Source organism: Gadus morhua, chromosome 23 (genome assembly GCF_902167405.1).
Source record: "Gadus morhua chromosome 23, gadMor3.0, whole genome shotgun sequence".
In the NCBI taxonomy this organism is placed as follows: Eukaryota; Metazoa; Chordata; class Actinopteri; order Gadiformes; family Gadidae; genus Gadus; species Gadus morhua.
Window position 1 is genome coordinate 24,366,887 of NC_044070.1, and position 23,269 is coordinate 24,390,155.

Here is a 23,269-nt window from a genome sequence, read left to right on the forward strand (position 1 = left end):
ACATGTACCAGTCAAAATGTATCATTGATCAATAAAGTTAAAAAGGATGAAGTCTTTCCAAATCTCTGTTACTTTCAAGTGGATTTGTTTGCCAGCGTTTATATCTATTTCGATTGTACAAAACCAAAACGATGGAAAAGCCCCAAACAGCGTCCCTCTGTACCTAAAGAAGGCAGGAGGGAAGAAACAAAGAGCCAGGGATCAAAGGGACGGGGAGGTAACCAGAGGTCGTTTTAACGGGCATTACTGAGCAGGCCGCTGCTGGCAAGGTTCCTCTGGAGCCCTGCCAACCTCCCCACATTCCTCTCCCTCTACCAGGGCATCCAGCGCTCTGAGGGAGGCCGGAGTCAGCCGGCCCGGGGCCTGGCACGGAGGTGGCAGCCGCTTGACCAGCGGGACGGAGAGAGAGAGGAGAGGAGGGTGGAGAGTGGGGGGGAGTCACAGCATGGGACAGAGCGGAGGGAGAGAGGGGGGGAGTCACAGCATGGGAGAGAGGAGAGAGGAGAGGAGGGAGAGAGGGGGGGAGTCACAGCATGGGACAGAGGAGAGAGGAGGGAGAGAGGGGGGGAGTCACAGCATGGGACAGAAGAGAGGGGGTAGGAGTCACAGCAAGATAGGGAACAGCAGCATGGGACAGAGGTGAGGAGGTAGGAGTCACAGCAGGATAGGGAACAGTGGTTTGTGAAACGGTGCTGGATTGTAGATTGATTGATGAGGGATAGATGGTCTTTGAGAGACACTGATATAAAGAGTTTTTTTTAGAACTGGGAAGGAAAACACACCTGTAGTTCTGTAGACACACACACATCATTTGTATATTTTTGAGCTACTTAGACAGGTGGATACAAAGACGTATAGTGTGTGTGAGAGGCACAAATACTAAAAGGAGGGAGAGTGTGTGTGTTTGGTTTGAAATGTGGGCGGGGGAACACACCCCTAAGCTCATTGTCTCCTCCTGTGTGTGATCAGGAGAGGGGAGGGGCTCACAGGGGGGGGGAGGGAGGGAGGGAGGGGGGGAGAGAGAGAGAGAGAGAGAGAGAGAGAGAGAAGAGAGGAGGTGCGTTTGTGACAGTGGAAGAGAGGAGGAGGCGAGAGGCCGGGCACTGTGAGACATGGGGCGTTTCGCCGTGGGACGTATCGCCGTGGGGTTGTGTGTTCCTCACGTCGGCGCTTCAGTCGTGTTCGCAGCGGCAGCAGAGCACCCGGCGAGGACGCACAGCCAGACAGACGCACAACCGTGACCTGAAACACACTCTGGAACGCACACTGGATCCGGCTCGGCGCGGTCTCCCCTGGGTCCGGGGTGTGTCAGGGGGCTCCGCTCTGGGCGTTCGCTGGGTACAATGCCCCCCCCCCCCTTTACTCCACTGACCGCGGCCGGAGCAGCGTGAGACCCCGGGAGGAGTAGACACACACACACACACACACACACGAGTTTTGGAAACTTTCTTTGAATTACTGTGGGAGGTGTCCAAACGACACGCACACACACACAGACCTCACCCCGACCACCCCACCCCCCAGTACCTGGACGATGGGGTCCGGCGGGGGGTCCGCCAGCCTGCTCGGGGCGGTGGTCCTGCTGGCCGTTCTGGGACCGGACCACCTGGCGGAGGGGGGCTGCGCCGGGCGGTGCTGCCACAGCCGGGACTGGAGCTGCCTGTCCACCGACTGGAGCATGCAGCGCGTCTACGGGACGTGCTTCTGTGACGACACCTGCGCCCGCACCCGGGACTGCTGCTTCGACTACTTCACAGAGTGCCCAGGTGAGACGCAGACACACAGACAGACAGACAGACAGACAGACAGACAGACACAGACACACACAGACAGACAGACAGAGACACACACAGACAGACAGACAGACAGACACAGACAGACAGACACAGACACACACAGACAGACAGACACAGACAGACACACACAGACAGACAGACAGACAGACACGCACAGACAGACAGACACAGACAGACAGACACAGACACACACAGACAGACAGACACGCACAGACAGACAGACAGACACAGACAGACAGACAGACACGCACAGACAGACAGACAGAGACACACAGACAGACACAGACACAGACAGACAGACAGACAGACAGACAGACACGCACAGACAGACAGACAGACACGCACAGACAGACAGACACGCACAGACAGACAGACAGACAGACACAGACAGACAGACAGACAGACAGACACAGACAGACACACACAGACAGACAGACAGACACGCACAGACAGACAGACACAGACAGACAGACAGACACGCACAGACAGACAGACACAGACAGACAGACACAGACACACACAGACAGACAGACAGACACGCACAGACAGACAGACAGACAGAGACACACAGACAGACACACACAGACAGACACAGACACAAATACACAGACAGACAGACAGACAGACAGACAGACAGACAGACACAGACCTGGGTTGTGGATGAGAGCCGGTGGGGGGGTGACTCACTGAAAGGAGGAGAGCGTGTTTTGATTCACGGTCTGATCGGACCATCGTACGACGTTACACAGCGCTACCGTGATGGTTGGGATAAATAGCAGTCAGGTTTGAATGTTTATCGTAGTATAGGCGAGAGTATTTCAAACGGAGCGGTTAAATCACTGCGTGTTTGTTATTCATTTAACATTGATATGATTTATTCTTATTTCAGACTAATGAGTAACTATTGGTCATTAGATTAATGCGTAAACAAACATTGTCTTGATAAGATTACTGTTGAGGCTAATCAGTAATCTTATGGAGTGTAGAGGCAGAAAGAGTTCTGGCATTTCTAAAAATTCAGAGAAAAAAAGTATGAATTCTGAGTCCATATCATTGTCCATAGACCGTATTCCAAATGAAATGAAACTAACTCCTGACCCTCGAAATGATTAAATTCAAATCTCATGCTGAGCTGCGTTTCCCTGAACGGGCACACACAATGGAATCAGCCCAAACATTTGAAGAATGTGATTCTGTCAATCAGTTGCAGCAATTACAGTACAAGGCCAATAAGTGGAGCATACGGATACAGAATGACCAGCCAGTATGTCCCCTCCACAGTGGACACTTCTACACAGAGTGGGAAACGACAGAGAAAAGATGCGCGAATTATAGAGAAGGGCTGGGGTTCACTCGTCCCTTCTCTGAAAGTCACTTGTACACAGAGGAAACACAAATTACACGGGTCCAAATAAATAGCCGATTGTTCTACAGACATTAGCTCATTAGAAGCTTTTTACTTTTTAAAAGCTTTGCACCGCAGAAAGAAAAAGGTCTAACCTGATGAAACATTTTTGCTGCAAAGACGTGGTCGATACCGTCTACAGGCAAACAGGCAGACAAAGAGACAGAGAGCTGGAGCTATCAGACGGAGACATAAAGATAGTTAGATATTGATAGATCCCAGTTGAACGGAAAGTCTGATAGAGCGACGAAGAATGGATGTCAGACATTCAGGCATGAAGATGGATGAATAGATTAGACATAAAGATAAATGGATGGTTAAATGAGATAGAGACATACACTCATAAAGATGGATGAATAGATAGAGGAGACGGACAGATTCACAACCACAAAGATGGATGAGGAGATAAAGGAGACACATACAGATGGACGGATAGATTAGTGAGAGGCACATACAGACACATAAAGGTGGATGGAGAGACAGACGAGGCAGACACACACAGCACAGAGCCATAAAGATAAAGATATAGATCAGAGACAGCAGAGGAACAGACGGGTGGAAGGATAAATGGACCAATGGAGAGACACGTCCCTCTCACCCCCTCCGTGTGTGTGCGTGTGCGTGTGTGTGTGTGTGTGTGCAGCTCAGGACTGCGTGGTGGGCCCCTGGGGGCCGTGGAGCGGCTGTGCCCGGCCGTGCCGTCCGTCCACACGGGGCCGCCGCCGCCGCGTGGAGCAGCAGCCGGCCAACGGCGGCGCCGCCTGCCCCCGCCTGGAGGAGAGGGCCGGCTGCCTGGAGTACCGCGACCACACGGGGGGGCGCTGCGGGCCCGACCTGGGTACGCACACACTGGGGCACACACTCTGTACGCACACACACACACACACACTCTATACGCACACAGTAACACTATACGCACACACACACACTCTATACGCACACACTGGGGCACACACTCTATACGCACACGCACACACACTCTATACGCACACACACACACACACTCTGTACGCACACACACACACACACACACTCTATACGCACACACACACACACTCTGTACGCACACACACACACACACACTCTATACGCACACAGTAACACTATACGCACACACACACACTCTATACGCACACACTGGGGCACACACTCTGTATGCACACACACACTCTATACGCACACACACTCTATACGCACACAGAAACACTATACGCACACACACACACTCTATACGCACACACACACTCTATACGCACACACTTTATACGCACACACACACACACACTCTATACGCACACACACACACACTCTATAAGCACACACACACACACTCTGTACGCACACACAAACAAACATTGGTGCACACACACACACACTGGTGCGCACACACTCTATACACGCACACACACTGGTGCACACACATTCTATAAACAAACGAACACACACACGCGAGATTAACCACTTAATAAGAGGCCGTATGCAATGCTTATACTATAAGGAAATCCATTTACTGGCAAAAAAAACCACACTGAATATCTCAAGTTCAATGTACCACATCCGTGGAGATGGATAAGGAAGTCCTTTCCTTCTACAAGACTAGACAAGTTTAGATCAGCAACTCTTCTGCGTTCCTCCTCTGAAGAAACCTTCTTGTAGAATATCGACTGCTTTGAGTAGAGGTCGTACCCCTTCCCTTGCCCCCCCTAACCTCCGGCTGGTCCTCCCCTAGGCCCCGCCTTCATCACCAGCATGGCGTTCGGACAGAAGAGGCCCACGCACGACAGCTATGGAACCCCGCTGGACCCTGGGTATGTTCCACTCTGCTTCAGGTCCTCAACATAGGCAACCACCTGGCTAAGAAACGTTATTTATAGTCGCCCCGGGCTGCAGAACTGCCTGCGTTCCTTCGTCACGTGTAACTCAAACCCTGTTCTGAGCGAAGGCCACAGGTACACTTATCATGTTTTCATGATGCATGAACATCGTGCCGCTGGCCTATAGCGGTAGCAACGCTTTGTAATCAACACTTCTTTCAAATACTTCCACTTTAATGGTGGGAAACCGTTGCAGAGATGATAATGACTTGAGGTGAGCTAACGGACACCTCCTCCTCGGTCCTCAACGGTATCACGCTTCAGTAACAGATACGCTGGTAATAAGCTTCCCATAGCCGGCGTTTGAGATAGGCTACTGTTCAAATTCCATCCTGCCAGAGCACATTTTTTATACATCCTTGGAATGTGTGCAATGTGACCCTCATGATCTCCCCCCCCCCCTCACACCTTCCTGCCATCCCCAGGTTCTGTGTGGAGTTCACACTGCAGTCGCGGACGGCCCACTGCGCGGTGGAGACCCGACCCCACACACACTGGACGCGCTACATAACGGAGGGCTTCACCGTGTGTGTGGCGTGCCAGCCCCCCGCTATGCACAATAACACCGGCAGCTGCCAGGGAGATGGGCTGCAATCAGACAAGTATGCATCATGCTTGAGCTACTTAGAGACACACACAGGAGTTGGTTCATGTTTTTGCCCAGAGAAAATCTTCGTCCAACTTTTGGAAAACTCCTCAAAAACCCACTCGACCGTTTTATCTTAAAAGGGCCGACATGCTTTGTAATGCGCTGTTGATGCGGCGGTCCTCCACTTTGTATAATTAACGGAATACCCAGAGTCGCTGCGGGAATATTCTGCTTATCTTCCCGTCACACTGCTGATGTCGAACGAGAAAGGGCATTTTTATCTAAACTGTCAATTTGCCTCGACACGAGGGCAAAATGAATGTGTGCGTGTGCGTGTGGAGGCCTCGTTCTATGCGCTGAGCACGGCAAAAACAACCGTCACATTTGTAATGTTATGGATGTAATGTAATTTTTTCCGCGCCCCAAGTTAACCCCTTGGAAATATCTATTAAACAACAAACGTGGTGGTGTTGCAGGGAGGCGGTGCTCCACTGGCAGGCGCTGGAGGTCCCCCGCTGCGCAGGGACCTGGAGGAAGGTCCACAAGACGCAGCGCTGCCGCTGTCCGCCGCAGCACAGCTTCGTCTTCATCTGACCCGCAGCACTCCGTGCGAAGTAACGCGAGATCATGCTACTCATCAGTGTTCGGATTGTAAAACAAAGATCGCTCCTGTTTCGGTGTTTTCAGAGCGGATCCGTCTGCTTCTTCCTCTGCATTGTTTCACAGGGTCACTGCCTTGTAATAGTAGCCTGCTAGAATACCATTGTTTTGTGCGTAGTCTTAACGTATTGAACATTCATCAGTGGTAGCATTGGGATATGAACATCATACAACCAATACGGATGATTATAAATAAATATTTTTTAATAAAAATGCAGCACAGAACTTTCTACTGCTGTTTAGAGGGCCCTCTAGCGGCGCTTGAACGCTAGTCCTCTAGAACGCTAGGCATTTGAGCGCAATTGGCGCTTGAACGCGTCAACATCCATCGGGGAATCGAGTGAAAACACAAGGAGCGCAAACATAAAACGTGAAAATTAAACATAAATTAGAAAATTATGCAAACTATTATGAGAACATTGAAAAAAAAAAAAAAGTATCAATATACAAGGCTGGGGGGGGGGGTAGGGGGGCCGGGTCAGGCCACGCTGTCCCTCTTCAGGATCCTCCAGCGGTCCTTCAGCATGACGCCTGTTCGGCCGTTGAAGTCGTGGTCCAGCAGCATGTGCTTCCAGTTGCCCTCGCCGTGCTTCCTCACGGCCTTCGTCAGAACCTCGTCCATGAAGGGTGTCCACTTCTGAAAACAAAATACCATCAGCACATAAAAGCAGAAGCTTTCAGCAGACCCTCGTCCATGAAGGGCGTCCACTACTGAAAACAAATTAGACACAATCGTCACATGCATCGTCTGGTCGATAAGCAGAAGCTTTCATCAGGAGTCTCCAAAAAGAAGTGTCAGTCCTCGGCACAGTTCTTTGATATTCAGCCTATTCTGTATTCTATTCCTCGTTCAATAAAACTCTTTGGGGTGAAGCATCTCCACACAGAACCTTATTGCCAAACAGGGTCGTCAACACGGATCAGAATCTCACTTGAGGCTCACCTTGCGGCCCTTCTTGGGCGGCGGGGCGGGGGCGGTGGCGGACTGGGCGGACAGCCGGGGGCTCTCTGCAGAGACGGTGGGAGGGGAGAGTGAGGGGAGCTCAGCTAGCACCAATCAGCTTCAAATACTTAGAGAGTCAGGATGAGATTCATCTACCTTCAGGGCGTTTAGCAGACTCTGTTATCTAAAGCCACTTATGATAAGTACATTTGTCAGAAGAAGGAGAAGCAACAATATATCGCTGTCGGATCAGTAAAGATATTCACAGAAACAAGTGTGAAGCATTTACAATGGCTAGGTTAACAAGATAGCATTATGTAGCATCTTATCCTAGCTAAGTAGCCTTTTTAAGTGCCAGATTTGCCAGATTATCTAAATAGTTATGGCATGGACAGCGTTGAAACGCATAGATGGTGTAAATAACAAAAGAAAAACATACTTTTCAGAGGTTTCTTGCTGGACTGTGGTAGCCAGAGTCCCTGCTTTGTAACGTTCAAAAGTCTCTTCTTGGGCCTGCAGAAAATGCAAAGTCATGGCAGCGTGGGCGGTTAAACCCACAGAACCCTTCTTCTCCTCCTTCTCTCTGAAGCGCTTCGATATTTATCGGATCATAACATTTACCATACATTTTGGAAATAACGAGAAGGTATTTACACTGGGAAACATAACTGGAGTTCATGCATTAAAAGAAGTTTATCTCAACGATGCGGCTCTGAGAAACCAAGCAAAACATTTGACTTCACGTTTAACATCTAAACATTTAAATCCAAAACCACCCAAACAAATGTAGTACAAATCTAGTGCAACAAAACAAACCAACTCACCTTTTAAAGTCGGGTAGAGAGTCCTCTGTGGACTGTGAGGAGGAAAGGTCCTGCACACCACTGGACTCGGGATGCGGGCTGCGGGAAGACCGGGCCACCGTGATGGCTGCCTGTATGAGACAACACAGGAGGCCATGTCTGAACACAACACACCCTTCTCCCACGTCAGGCCCGTCAACATGGTGCGTCAGGATGGGAACTGGCAGACGTCACAATAACATATTACAAAAAAAAATAATTAGGGGCCGATAGAATAAGTATTGCGGTTCTGTACATTGTGGCGGGTTCTGTAGTCATTGTGATACACGATTTTCCCTTTTTTGCCGTGATTTTCTCCGTTTCGTGGTTGAACCTGTGGATTAACATTGGGGGTTCGGTCTGGAAGGTTGGTCGGTTTATAAGTACGGAACAGAAGCTAGTGGATACGATTGATAATAACCTATGGCGCCCTCTGGAGGACGCAAGCATTGATATTTTTCCACTCACATTACACTCATGTTTTGGTAAGAAAAAAAATCTTCCCTTAAAGATTCATAGTAGCTAATCATTTAAGATGGGTTCCATCAGACCGGCTTAGACCTCAGTACCAAAGGAGCAGCAGGAGAGAAGAGAGAGGAGAGAGGGGAGGGGAGGAGAAAGAGGAGAGAGAGGGGAGGGGAGGAGAGAGGAGAGGAGGAAAGAGGAGAGGAGCAGGAGAGAGGAGAGAGAGGGGAGGGGAGGAGAGAGAGGGGAGGGGAGGAGAGAGAGGAGAGAGGGAGGAGGAGGAGGAGAGAGGAAGAGCAGCCCTGCCCTTCTTCGCCGCCTACAGAGTTTGTTATGCACGATCAACCTAAACCCTGTGTTGTTAAGCAGAGACATCTGACCGAGGGAGCCCGAGCCTCGGAGGCGGGGCTTATTCTGCAGAGGTCTGTAGGAAACACATCCATCAAACCAAACCGGATTCCCATTCCCACTGATTCCTTTGTGGCTCATTCCAGGGCCTGTGTCCCACTCCAGACCCTGAGCTTCAACCTGTTGATGATGATGGAGCGTGGCCTGTCCTTGACCGCCCGGTTCTCCGTCCCGGTCGCCCCATCCATCGGGCCGCTGCCGCCAGCCCCCCAGGGCGCAGTTCACCCACTTGGCCTCTGCTGCCCACCGTTATCCATCAGACCTTTCTCTCCTCTCAAGAAAAGTATTGCTTGGTGACAATTGAGAGGCAGTCATAAATTTAAGTGCTGCGCTACATGGTTTATTTTTTAATCATAAAGTTAAAAGTCGAAATTGGCAGATTTTCAGAAAGGATTGTACTTGTCGAGTTGGGGCCTGAACAACACTGCGACCCTTCTCCAGTGATGGCGCTAGCTGTAGGGGCACGGTTTAAATGAGTTCAGCTCCGTTTCACAGCGTTTGTCGACTGACAAACAAACGAAGATCGATGAAAGATGCGCTTGTTTTACAGGATTCAATACTTCATGCATCAAACCACTACATTTACGCCTCACAGTAAACCCAGCAGACGCCTCGAACCATCTCAGAGAGCGGAACATTGCGGGTTCTGGGATGCAATAGACTCTTGAGGACGTGATTAAATGTACGAGGAATCGGTTGGAAGGTCACGCATCCTTCCTTTATTTATCACTCATTTACACGGCTAGCCAGGTGGCGCTTTGTGTTCTTGGACGATTTGAATATTCGATGCAAAGACATTGAATTGGAGTTTTCTTTAATAGTCGAGTGGTCGAGTCGGGAGGATTGTGTGTGTGGAACAGAGGGCCGTTCCATTAGGAGGAGGGGGGGGGGGGGACTACCTGACATCCTCCATCGTTTGGGGTTCTGTCATGAGATCAGATGGAGCACCGGGCGTGGTCAAACAGTGGGCAGACTCTGAGGAGACTAAGAGCTCCTTTCTGTTTGATTTCAGAGATGTATTATATTAATTATGGTCTATTATATTAGCCTATGTTATAGTATATTAGGCTGATATGGAATGGAATGATATGAACGTATGGCCACAATGTCATCATGTTAGGAAAGGTTCATCTGTTTGAGGTGAAATAAAGAAAATTGACTTTTTCGAGGTGTTCAAACCCCGCAGAAGTCACATAAAGAAGATGGTCCATCGTTCCCAACCAGTCGACGGGGGGTCCCCGACCCACCATTAGGTTCCACCGTGCTAAATCTGAGTGGAGGACACCCCAGTGGTTCCTGAGCGATGTACCCCCCAAGGTACAAACTGAACCAACGTCCCCATGAGAACCTGCACATGTCCCACCCCCCCCCCTCACCGTCACCCACAGTTACCCCAGGATCCAGACAACGTCTTATTGCACCACCCACAGTTACCCCAGGATCCAGACAACGTCTTATTGCACCACCCAGATACCCCAGGATCCAGACGTCTTATTGCACCACCCAGTTACCCCAGGATCCAGACAACGTCTTATTGCACCACCCAGTTACCCCAGGATCCACACAACGTCTTATTGCACCACCCACAGTTACCCCAGGATCCAGACGTCTTATTGCACCACCCAGATACCCCAGGATCCAGACAACGTCTTATTGCACCACCCAGTTACCCCAGGATCCAGACGTCTTATTGCACCACCCACAGTTACCCCAGGATTCAGCAGACGTCTTATTGCACCACCCAGTTACCCCAGGATGCAGACAACGTCTTATTGCACCACCCACAGTTACCCCAGGATCCAGACGTCTTACTACACCACCGACAGTTACCCCAGGATCCAGACGTCTTATTGCACCACCCAGTTACCCCAGGATCCAGACGTCTTATTGCACCACCCACAGTTACCCCAGGATCCAGACGTCTTATTGCACCACCCACAGTTACCCCAGGATCCAGACGTCTTATTGCACCACCCACAGTTACCCCAGGATCCAGACGTCTTATTGCGCCACAGCACACCACAGCGATGCTGAGGGAACCCACCAGTTACCTTGAGCAGGAAGTCCGAGGGGTTCTCAGCCAGGAAGTGGTCCAGGTACAGCTGGAGCTTCTCCTGCAGCCGTTGGTACTGGAAGTTCCTCATGTACGGGTGGTTGCTGTCCCCCTTCGCCACCAACGTGGAGAGCTTGATGGCCATGTTCTATGAAGACAAATGCTGAGTTGAGTTGGTCTCGTTTGCTATTCTTCAAATAAAATCCAAACTTAAAAAATATATACATTTTGTATATTTATAGAAGAAAATTATTGATCTATTGAAAATCGATAATCGGGGTTGGTTTGATAAAATCAGGAGATCTCATTTATGGCCCATATGGCCCTGCCCTCGGCCTGCCCGCGGGGCTGTACCTTGGGGAGGTTCTGCGTCTCCTTCAGCCACTTGAGGGCAGTAGAGGCCAGGTCTCTGCGGCCCTCCTTCAAGCAGACCGCCACCGACTAGGAGAGATGCAGTCAGTCACGCCCGTCACTCAAAGTCGGTCGTGATTTCTCATCAGAAGCACAAGCAGTTGAAAAAAGAAAAACTGTCGTCAAATAATGCACACGCACTTACCATAACCACCCTCATCCACTACACTGTTCTAAACGTGGATTAGAAAGTGCAATATAATAATCATAATAGAATCCTCTACACAGAGGATACGTGTTTGGAAGGACGGAGCTCGCCTTCCTTGGCAATACGAGGCGTGTCTGAGAGTGAGTTAAGCATCTTGGACACACACACACACACACACACACACACACACACACACACACACACACACACACACACACACGTACGTCCCGGGGGCGTTTGGATGTGTGGAGCTCCGACTCATTTTGATGTCTGCGTCAGAGTGAGTTGAGCTTCTCGGACACATAGTATAACGCCACACGCATTTCACACCACTCATAACTCCTACAGAACGTTCCTACATCACCACAACCACTTAAAAATAATCACACACGGGTTGCGGCCATGGGGGAAACAACCCCCCCCCCCTTCCTACAAATAGTTTCATCGTAATTTTTAATTGCATTCTCTAGAGCCGTTTGTCCCTTCGGGGCTACTGTAGGAACACGGTGAGCTGTTTGGAAGATGACCTGCTCCCCATGTCCATATGAAGGCTCATTCCAAGGTAACAAAAACACAACCGTTCTATGTCATGGGATAATTCACTTAATAAAATGTACTTATGAATATTATATTCCAACCAGGAAACCTCTGCTAGATGCCACTCAATCATACACACGGCCCGCGTCATGGCTCCGTAAGTCTGTCCCAGAGATGTTGTTTATGAATGGATCCCGTGGCTGTGGTCTGGTACAGACGCAGGTGGCACTGTGCCGTGGTGAGGCTTTCCACGAGGTTACCTGGACGTGCAGGAGAGTGGTGATGGCGTTGTACTCCTCTTCATCGGCCATAGTGTCCCGCAGGGTTCGCCAGAGGCTGGTGGCGACCATCAGAGGCATCATGTAGCCCCCGCCCTCCTCCACCGCATCTACCAAACAACAGGAGCCATTAAAGCACTGGCACGGGGTTGATGTGACCGACCATAGCAGGACAACTGGGCTACCAAATGGTTCTGTTTTCTGTTCCCACTACCAACACATACCTGTGATCTGGGATCCGTGCATGACTCTTCCAAGGAAGGCTGCGATTTGCCATTTCTGAGTCATGCAACCCTCACAGTTGGCTGGAAAACAAATATTGACACAAACATTATTTTTATAATGTCAAAGCTCGTTATTGTTAACCTGTTTTCTTTGTCGACTGAGATTTAATATATTTTTGCTAATTATTTTTTTACTTTTGTAAATGTTTCCGAATGCTTGAATTGACCTTGACACATTGTTTGAACTGCATTTGAGCAACTGTTAAAAAAACTAATTCTTGAAATACGAGAATCCCCTGTGGCCCTCATCCTCTTCCGTAGACCCCAGTGAGAGAACGTAACGATCCAATCAGATTTAATGATGGAAGGGACAGATGCTAAGCTAACCCTCCAGCTTCTTCAGTGCGAGGTCGAAGTCGTTCAGTTTGTCCTCCTTGAAGTGTTGACACAGGCTGGTGAAGGAGAAGTCCAAAATCCACTTGGACACCAGAGCTTTTACATGATGAAAGTTTATAGCGGAACTGTCGTCCGAACTGTTCGAGTCTCGGCTGCTCGGTTCAGTCTCCATTGTTGTTGTTGTGACGCCGGGCGGAGTCATGCTGGCGGCGCTCGGAAAACCCACTGCCTTCGCGCCTTTTGATTTTGGGTTTCTAAATCTCGCGATATGACATTTATTGTAGCGCCCCTAGAGGCTTGGGAAATTATGGCGGTACAACTCTATCGAACTCATTCGCATTGTATTGTGTTCACGTTGTCTTCGGGAAACCACATGCAGCATTACCAAAGTAAATGCTATTGTTAAGTTGTACAAAGAAAAAGCATACCCTATTAGGTTTTGCTGCACACATTTTGAATGTGTGTGTGTGCGTGTGTGTGTGTGTGTGTGTGTGTGTGTGTGTGTGTGTGTGTGTGTGTGTGTGTGTGTGTGTGTGTGTGTGTGTGTGTGTGTGTGTGTGTGTGTGTGTCAGTCTGTGTGTTCGTCTGTCGGTCTGTCGGTCTGGGAAAATTACATTGCAATGAATTGAATTGGTATGTTTTAACCAGTTTGTAATTTGTTTTGGGATTCGGAATAATTGGGTTTTCTGTATATTTGTTATGCAAAAATGGCAAAGAAATCAAACAAACAACTATGTTATGCACAAATGCACTAAAACAAAACAAAATCTCACTCATATACGCACACATACACATCCGCATATTATATACACATTTATTTATTATCCTGCATATGCTAATAGACATAATGGGGGAACAATGCTCTACAGAAATGTGGACATACATGTACCATAACAAAGTGTTGTGTGTTCACATAATTGTTCAGACTACTACATGCATACAAAGATGGCGCTTTGTACAGAACCAATCTGTGCAGCTCCAGGAATCGACTGATAGTGTCTTTCAGAGCCCAACGGAAAAAAAAAAAAGAAAGAAAAACGCTGAGAAATGAGGAGGCATAAACACACGGGACGACAGAGGAGACAAGGGGCAGAATGCATCTGTGGGGAGGAGGGGGGGCGAGGGGGTGTCAACGTTTGTATAATAAGCACGCACAGTTCACACACACACACACACACACACACACACACACACACACACACACACACACACACACACACACACACACAGACACACACAGACACACACACACCAACACACACACACACCAGCCTTGTCCACTCTGCACAGTTTTGTTCTGTCGCTCTTTTTTTTGATTTACCTTTTTTTTTTTTTACAAATGATAATACCTTTGTGAGCCAGTAGGACTCAGCTCAGCCTGTTGGATGCGTAGCTCTAAAAGCGCTTGTGCAAACTCCCGCACACCCACACATGCGTACAAGTGCACTCACTCACTCACACACACACACACACACACACACACACACACACACACACACACACACACACACACACACACACACACACACACACACACACACACACACACACACACAGGGGGACCACCATAAAAGTCCAGAACTTTCAGCATTTCTGGGCTCTTCCTTGCCCTCCGGGAAGGAGACAGGATTCTTTCTGTGTGAGGAGGAAGACTGAACCTTGGTCTGAGAGCAGGCGGACTCGGCTCAGGCTCTGAAGCAGCACTAAAACGCATCAGAGCTGGCTCAACAAAACACTAAAGACGAGGAAATTCAAAGCGGGCACGATGTGATCCCTCTCTGCCTTAGCTAGGGCCGTTCCCCAATGCAAAATGATCATTGAAATGACAAACTTGAAAATACAAACGATGGCCTGTCCCATGAATTTGTGATCACGTTCAAATTATATCGGTATTCTTACACATAGAATCATGGACCATACATTAATCACCATTTTAACTTTTGGTACAGTTTTTGTGACTACTACTTAGTTAACGTTGACTCCAAAGTCTCCCATTTGAGCCGATGGACCACAATGTGTGACAGCATAAGAGTGAGGTTATGGAAATGTTAATCAAGGATTTGAGCACTGTTCATATAGATACAAACTAGAAGCATGAAATGGATGGATCTCTCTCTCTCTCTCTCTCTCTCTCTCTCTCTCTCTCTCTCTCTCTCTCTCTCTCTCTCTCTCTCTCTCTCTCTCTGTCTCTGTCTCTGGGCAGGTAGGCTCCGAATTCCTGGCTTTCTCTCTCACCGTCTCTCCCTCAGATCAAACTAGGAACTGCTGTATTTATTATCCGTGCGCCTCTGCTTCCTTTCCTTCATATATTATTATGGGATGGTGGGTCGGGGGATGAGGGGTGGGGGGTGTACATGGATCATGTTATAATAGTAATACAATTAAAAACAATATAATTAATAACAATAATAATAATAATAATAATGATAGTAATATTCTGAAGTAGGCAACTCCTTGTGCTCAAAGGAGCCAAGACATCAGTGTGGATTTGACAACATTACCTCTCAAAAAGTACAGTAGGATCTAGGACAGTAGCTGTAAAATAAATACAAACATAAACAAACGGAAAACAGAATCCATCCGACCGGAACATCAGAGAGTTATAGAAAACCTGAGAACTCAATAACATTACTTGTATTATCTATTACATAAAGACCTGATTTATCCTATAAAATTAGAATTTTCTGTACAGTGCTATATGAACAAAGCCAAATGACTTGCTACCTTCTCATAAACAGCAGTTTTATGAAAAGGCACACATCATTTCCAACCACCATATGGCGAGAAATTGTGGTCATGCTCTGTATTTTTGTTTAGAAAAAATAGAATTATTATCAACATTAAATTTCCAAAAACATAAAATCCTTGGTGTGTGGCCATTAAATTATATTATCTCTATATCATTCATTGCGCTGTGTTAGATTTTATTTTGTGTTTACATCTCACAGCTATATAAAAGGTCCAAGCGCTGACTTCTAGACCCCTACCCCAAAAGATATGACATGTTAAGGTCTATTGACATATGGCAATAAGGTGACTGACACTAGGCCTACATGCCAGTCACACATTACTTTAAAGCAAGTGTGAAACCTTTGCAGATTGCATTGTTTGTAACGTTGTGGTAGTTGTAACACTGTTAATTAGCCTCATATTAAAGATACATCATTTGAAAAATACAATAATTTCTGCCTGTACACTTACAAATTCCATAAACAGAAAATAAAGTGCCACAATTCTTGGCCTGCATAGATTGCAGTTTGCTGTATTGCACTTTCCACCCCTCTCTGAGAACAGAATAAAATAAACAAAATATTCCTGCCTATTTCCTCCACTTTTCCAATCTGATTTTGTACAACATCTCAAGCACGCCATACTTGTACACCACTAATGCACGCCGCCAAAGTGCCATGCTCAAACGATAAACACTTATTCCAGCAATAAATTGGAATCCTAAAAGGCAACACAAAACGTGGATATAAGTTCAGTGAGAAACAGAAGAGGACGAGGAAGGACAAGCGACAAAGAAAACAATTAAAAGAAAACCTTTGGGTTTAGGTTTGACTCAAATCAGCTTGGTTCAACGAGAAAACAATAACAACTCGAAGACTCTTCAGTAATAGAAAAACGACAACACAGTAGTATGGATCAAATGTCTACGATGACATCATAGTTTGGAGGAGATTATGATGTGGACTACAGTGCAGGTAAACCACCCGATAGCGAAAGAATAGTATTATAGTACATGTTCATTTAATAGTTAGTGAGAAGCTAAATAGATGGAAGCCTTATAATGTACTTAGTTTGGTCCGTGTATATCACACAAGAATATACTATTCTTCTCTTTTTTTTACTCAGTTGCATTGTTTTGAAAAGCCGAAAAGGAATACTAGTTAAAAGTCTATCTTTATGGTAGTGACCAAATCTAGTGTACTTAATTATAGGTCTACGTATTCTTATTCAGTTTTACGTCATTTAAATGCCAGACTATAGAAATCCTCTATACATCTGATAAAGGTCTACATACTTCATATATTGTTCATAAACTACAGTGAGATATCAGTTGTCAGATCGAACGTTGTTTAGTGACTTGGATGGATTCAGGAGATGAAACAAGGAATAAGACATCATGTTTTATATCTTGTCCCAATCTCTCAACCCGTCTAATTAGTTAGCTGAAGCTTTTGACAGTTATTTCTCTATGAAGTATTTGGCAACTACAGATTGGTGCTGTAGCATAGTTGTTGTGTTTTGTCCTTCGTGCCCACTTGAAATGTTTCAGATATATATAAAAAAAAAGAAAAAAAGAGAACGTACGATTAAGTCATTATGAAACCCAAAAGCCTTAACGGCAACATTACAGTTTCATACACAGTTTCTCCACACAGAAAAACATTACAGGGTCGTCATGGGAACACATTGCATTTCCACAAAAGGTAATGATATGTCATTTTTTTTTTGTTATCGCTACGATGCAACACTCGATCCGAGGTCTCTCGATGCACCTTCGTCTCTTCTCTTCCCTCCTCTTGTCAGTGTTTTGCATTAGTCATCCTGCACGTTACTTATATCATTTCCTTGGGTTTTCAGAGTATTTACAGTGGAGCGCTTTCAGCAAACTAAGCACCGTAAAATGTCTTTTTGAGGGCATGCTTTGTACTGATAAGTCTCTCTGTGTGCACTCGACTCAGGTGCTAGAAAAAGAAGAAAGGAAGTTCAGTATGTACACCGGGGGGGGGACGGACACATTGTTTGCTTCATTTGATAAATAATATTTTAGTTTTCCTCAAAGTGCCCTCACTTCGGTCCCCAAAGTAATTCCCGAATCTGCGTTTAAAAAAGCAGTTTGAAGTTCAGCGACACACAAAAAAAAATAAAACACAGGTAAAAGGGAGCTTTTCATGCCATGCAAAAATATCTTTCCCTATATCTGCGCCCTTTTCCCTCTGTCTTCTTCTTCTGCTCCCCGACGCCGGCCGGTGGAGGTCCTCCGCGGCGAGGAGGTCTGCGGCCCCTCACCGCTCCTCCGACCGTCACATGCTGGTTCCACAGCCCGGGGAGCGCCCCCCCTCCCCGGGGAGCCGGTGGATCTCGGGGCTGAACACGTGGTTCTCCACCTTGTGTGTGCTTTGGTCGCCGTCGGACTCCGCCTCCTGGCTGCCGCCCGGCCGGCCTCGGGTGTAGCGGGGCGCTGAGCCCGCCCCCGCCACCGCCTTGGGTGACAGCGGCGTGCCGGGGACGGCCCCTCCCACTGCGGCCATGAGGCGCTGCCGTCGGTTCTCCGTCGACGGGTCGTCCTCGCCCGGCGGCGTGTCCACCACTAGCCTCTCAGAGGACAGGGAGCAGGTCTCCTCCTGGGCCAGGGACACTGATCTGGGGATCAGCGGCGAGGTTTCCTCCTCTGGGGAGACGTCCTCTAGGAAGCTGGAGCTGATGTCGGGGGAGATGGTGCTGGGGGGCGTGGGCGGACCTTCGGCGGGGGTCTCCACAGAGTTCACCCTCGACCCTTTGGCGTGGAGCAGGTTGTGGCCTTGGAGGGATCTGCGGATGTTCTCGGCGGCGTCGTTGAAGCTCTCCCTGTCGCCGCTGTCGGAGTGAGGTCTGTCCCCCGAGCTGACGGGGATGGAGACGGCGTCCGTGAGCAGGCAGCCCTGCGGGTTCCGGTCCCCTCTGGCGCTCAGGAGATCCAGCTCAGGGAGAGAGTCCTGGTAGGTGGCGTCCCCCTCCTCCTTCATATCCTCCGTGTAGTCGTCTAACCCCTCCATGGAGGAGGGCTCCACCTCCTTCATCTCCAGCTCCACCTCCTCTCTGACGGCGCCATCGGGGCTGCTGGGTTTCCTGCCCGGAGACGGCAGAGCGGTCATGGAGGTGCTCAGGGTGCTCACGGAGCTGGTGGTGTTCAGGTTGGTGTAGGACTGCGACTTGGTCATCTGGTGGTACATCTCCTCCAGCTTCTGGACGTTGAGGCGCTGGGGGCTGCCCCTGTAGTGCTGGGGGCTGCGGGCGGTGCCCTGGGGGCCGCCGGCGCCGGTGATGCTGACGGTGTGAGGTAGCGTGAGCACCATGGGCCCGGGGCTCTGCTTCCCGGGGGACTTGAGGGCGGCGTCCGACGTGACGCTCTTGGCCGAGCCCCCCCAGCGGCTGGGTGACAGGTGGTTGTCCGTGGGGGTCTTGTCCCCGCCCTTCTCCACCACCACGTCCATCAGCTCCATGCTGCGGGCGAAGGCGTCCTTGAGGTTCATGGACACGATGCTGCCGTTCCTCTTGGCGCGCTCCAGCGCCTCCCGCCTCTTGATGGCCTTCTCCTGCCGCTTCTGCTCCTTGTAGAACTCAGAGAAGTTGTTGACGATGATGGGGATGGGCAGAGCGATGACCAGCACGCCGGCGATGCAGCACAGCCCGCCCACGATCTTGCCCAGCAGCGTCTGCGGGTAGATGTCGCCGTAGCCCACGGTGGTCATGGTGATGGTGGCCCACCAGAAGGAGGCGGGGATGCTGGTGAACTTGGTGGCGTCCTCGTCCTTCTCGGCGAAGAACACCAGGCTGGAGAAGATCATGATGCCCATGGCCAGGAACAGGATGAGCAGGCCCAGCTCGTTGTAGCTGCGCTTCAGCGTGAAGCCCAGCGACTGCAGGCCCGTGGAGTGGCGGGCCAGCTTCAGGATCCTCAGGATCCTCATGATGCGGAAGATCTGCACCACGCGGCGCACGTTCTGGAACTGCAGCACGCTCTTGTTGGACTCGGTCAGGAAGATGGTGACGTAGTAGGGCAGGATGGCCAGCAGGTCGATGACGTTCAGCGGGCCCTTGAAGAACTTCCACTTGTTGGGCGAGGAGAGGAAGCGCAGCAGGTACTCCATGGTGAACCAGGCGATGCACACCGCCTCCACGTGGGCCAGCTGCGGGTTGTCGTTGGCCTGGTTGAACTCGTCCATCACCTGGAGCTCCGGTAGCGTGTTGAGCGAGAGGGCGATGGTGGAGAGGACGATGAAGAGGATGGAGATGATGGCCAGGATCTGCAGGGAGGAGAGAGAGGAGTGTAAAGCAACAAGAAGGTTTCCGCAATTCAAAGGAATCACACGGTGTGTATGTTCCGTTATATTTCGAAGGATCTTTGCTGTCGCATTAATAGCCGGGGATCGAAGATATTTACATATTTATGGCTTGCGCGGATGCGTCATTAGATTCTGCCACAGACATTTGTGGCAGATTTGTGGTCTATTGTTAGTAATTAGAGGCGTGGAGCAGGGAGAGGTGTGAAGATATGTGCCGGATATTAAATAATGAAAGGGGAACACATGCTGCCGTTGCTAGAAAAGTAAGTGGTGAATTTAAAACCAATCCAACGCAGGAAAAGGACCATTCGCAACTCACAGAGAATAACTGCATCAATAAAAGGAAATTAAATGGACATACATGAGAGAATAAATAAATAGGAGTCTTTCCATCCCGGTCTCGTAGCTAGCAGAATAACAAGGGCAGATTTCTCCCAAACCATGATCTTCATCTCGAGATTTCGATGACTATTCAAAAGAATGAAATGAATCACTGAATAAAGATGGTGTCTAGGCGTTGCACCCCGTTGGTTTGTGATGTGGGGGGGGGGGGGGGGTCATCCAGTCAGATGGGGCTTGACGGGGCTTTGAAGGACTCCCCCCCACCACAGAGAGGATGGACTCTACTGCCCCCGCCTGAAAGGCCGTAGTCAGGTACAGTGATCGGCAAGGGCCCCTGAGGATACGATTATTGTGTGTGTGTGTGTGTGTGTGTGTGTGTGTGTGTGTGTGTGTGTGTGTGTGTGTGTGTGTGTGTGTGTGTGTGTGTGTGTGTGTGTGTGTGTGAGAGAGAATGATTCACTGTGTGTGTGAGTCTTTCACTGTGTGTGTGTGTGTTTGTGTGTGTGTGTGTGTGTGTGTGTGTGTGTGTGTGTGTGAGTGTTTGATTGTGTGTGTGTGGGTGTGTGTGGTTGTGTGTTAGTGAGTGAGTGTTTGACTGTCTGTGTGTGTGTTATTGTTTGCGTATGTGTGTGAGTGTTTCACTGGGAGTCTGTGAGTTTGTGTGTGTGTGTGTGTGTGTGTGTGTGTGTGTGTGTGTGTGTGTGTGTGTGTGTGTGTGTGTGTGTGTGTGTGTGTGTGTGTGTGTGTGTTAGTGAGTGAGTGTTGGACTGTCTGTGTGTGTGATATTGTTTGCGTGTGTGTGTGAGTGTTTCACTGGGAGTCTGTGACAAGCAGACAAACGGTCTGCTTGTCTTCAGAACAGAACAATATGTGCTACCTTATCTATTCAATCTCTTCCCATCCTCTCTTCCCCTTCTTCCTCCAGCTCCCCCCATCTCCCCCACCATCGCACCTCGACTGAGCATCACATCTACGAGCTCTGAGACAGTGCTGGGACTCCTTCAGCTGCTGCTCCTGCTACACTCATTCAGCCACGGCTGTGGGAAGGTATGATGCTATACCGTTAGCGATGCTAAGCTAGGAACGTTATACCAGAACGCCGTGGGATAGGACCGGTCTTACAACATACTGGATATCTGTAAAGGCTGTATAGGACCGGTCCTACAACATACTGGATATCTGTAAAGGCTGTATAGGACCGGTCCTACAACATACTGGATATCAAAGGCTGTATAGGACCGGTCCTACAACATACTGGATATCTGTAAAGGCTGTATAGGACCGGTCCTACAACATACTGGATATCTGTAAAGGCTGTATAGGACCGGTCCTACAACATACTGGATATCAAAGGCTGTATAGGACCGGTCCTACAACATACTGGATATCAAAGGCTGTATAGGACCGGTCCTACAACATACTGGATATCAAAGGCTGTATAGGACCGGTCCTACAACATACTGGATATCTGTAAAGGCTGTATAGGACCGGTCCTACAACATACTGGATATCAAAGGCTGTATAGGACCGGTCCTACAACATACTGGATATCAAAGGCTGTATAGGACCGGTCCTGCAACATACTGGATATCAAAGGCTGTATAGGACCGGTCCTACAACATACTGGATATCTGTAAAGGCTGTATAGGACCGGTCCTACAACATACTGGATATCTGTAAAGGCTGTATAGGACCGGTCCTACAACATACTGGATATCAAAGGCTGTATAGGACCGGTCCTACAACATACTGGATATCAAAGGCTGTATAGGACCGGTCCTACAACATACTGGATATCAAAGGCTGTATAGGACCGGTCCTACAACATACTGGATATCTGTAAAGGCTGTAAAGGCTTAACTTTTGACTAGAGCAGGGCGATATGGAAAAAAGTATCACAATAATTACAGGGATTTCTACTTAGATAATTATTAGAATTGCTTATGATGATAAATACCATTTTTAACAGTCTAACTGAGGGAAGTACATGGAAATGATGGATAGCCGAGCCGAGCCGTTGGCACAGTCACCTCGATGACTGTCAGCTGATCTATCCATCACTCATCTGGGGAGACGGTCCTTCTTCTGATTTGAACGCAGGGTCGATTTTGACACGGATTGTAATTGCTAATCAAAATGGTGGTAAAATGGACCCTTCAACATGGCAATTACCAATCACCAGTAACATATATGAATGGTTTGTCAATGATTAAGGTCATCATTAACTTAAGGCTGATTAATGACTTGAACATTATTCAGTTGTGTTACTGAAATATAAAGTATGGTATCAGAATTAAACTATATTGCCTTTCTCATACTGTAAACAATTATATATATCTCCTCATCGTAATCCATTTATACTATAAAACAGGGTCTCACTATAAGTCGATATCTTCATTTCACAACGATACCATACCATCCAAAGACAATAAAACAACTTGACAATATTGAATTATTGCCCAACTCTTCTTTGGTAATAGAGATTTAAGTGTCACTGTGTGTGGGGGTGTGTGTGTGTGTGTGTGTGTGTGTGTGTGTTTGAGTGATAGAGAAAACAGAGTGATAGAAAGAGAGAGAGAGAGAGAGCACCAGAAACAGAGAGAGAGAGAGAGATAGAGAGAGAGAGAGAGAGAGAGAGAGAGAGAGAGAGAGCACCAGAGAAAGAGAGAGCACTAGAGAAAGAGAACCAGAGGATGGGCGTGTCACGACAGAGGGAAGCGCGGTGCAATGCCGGCGACCGCTGATTAGCCTAACCCAATTAGCCGCTAAGTGCGTCTGGCCCGGCACACAGCGCATAGATTGGGCGTGTCAGGACCCTATAGAACAGCCTATGGAGCAGCCCCCGG

General features: G+C 48.5%; 2 protein-coding genes and 1 pseudogene across 2 annotated transcripts; 1 reads left to right on the forward strand and 2 right to left on the reverse strand.

The window, feature by feature from the left end:
* Positions 1-1,060: 1,060 nt before the first annotated feature.
* sbspon (somatomedin B and thrombospondin type 1 domain containing) lies at positions 1,061-6,760 on the forward strand. The gene is made up of 5 exons (XM_030348368.1): positions 1,061-1,766; positions 3,845-4,039; positions 4,931-5,009; positions 5,501-5,677; positions 6,141-6,760. The coding sequence occupies exons 1-5, from the start codon at positions 1,535-1,537 to the stop codon at positions 6,256-6,258; spliced, it is 801 nt and encodes a 266-aa protein (XP_030204228.1). The 5' UTR covers positions 1,061-1,534; the 3' UTR covers positions 6,259-6,760.
* On the reverse strand, positions 6,506-13,275 carry terf1 (telomeric repeat binding factor (NIMA-interacting) 1). Its single transcript, XM_030348366.1, has 9 exons — positions 13,021-13,275; positions 12,634-12,714; positions 12,392-12,519; positions 11,390-11,476; positions 11,034-11,183; positions 8,092-8,201; positions 7,707-7,780; positions 7,268-7,332; positions 6,506-6,961 (listed from the first exon to the last, which is right to left on the reverse strand). Exons 1-9 carry the CDS (start codon positions 13,229-13,231, stop codon positions 6,803-6,805), a joined length of 1,065 nt encoding a protein of 354 aa, XP_030204226.1. The 5' UTR covers positions 13,232-13,275; the 3' UTR covers positions 6,506-6,802.
* A 552-nt stretch (positions 13,276-13,827) lies between these two features.
* The window catches only part of LOC115537193 (potassium voltage-gated channel subfamily B member 2 pseudogene), a 41,886-nt pseudogene continuing 32,444 nt past the window's right edge, over positions 13,828-23,269 (reverse strand).

What these genes read in the sequence shown, in the direction of transcription:
- sbspon (XM_030348368.1), top strand. Translation starts at nt 1,535, where the DNA reads ATGGGGTCCGGCGGGGGGTCCGCCAGCCTGCTCGGGGCGGTGGTCCTG. An exon ending in CTACTTCACAGAGTGCCCAG is followed by an intron (nt 1,767 to 3,844) that starts GTGAGACGCAGA and finishes GTGTGTGTGCAG; the next exon opens with CTCAGGACTGCGTGGTGGGC. An exon ending in GATGGGCTGCAATCAGACAA is followed by an intron (nt 5,678 to 6,140) that starts GTATGCATCATG and finishes GTGGTGTTGCAG; the next exon opens with GGAGGCGGTGCTCCACTGGC.
- terf1 (XM_030348366.1), bottom strand. Translation starts at nt 13,231, where the DNA reads ATGACTCCGCCCGGCGTCACAACAACAACAATGGAGACTGAACCGAGC. An exon ending in CGCACTGAAGAAGCTGGAGG is followed by an intron (nt 12,715 to 13,020) that starts GTTAGCTTAGCA and finishes TTTGTTTTCCAG; the next exon opens with CCAACTGTGAGGGTTGCATG. An exon ending in CCACTCTCCTGCACGTCCAG is followed by an intron (nt 11,477 to 12,391) that starts GTAACCTCGTGG and finishes CATCTCTCCTAG; the next exon opens with TCGGTGGCGGTCTGCTTGAA.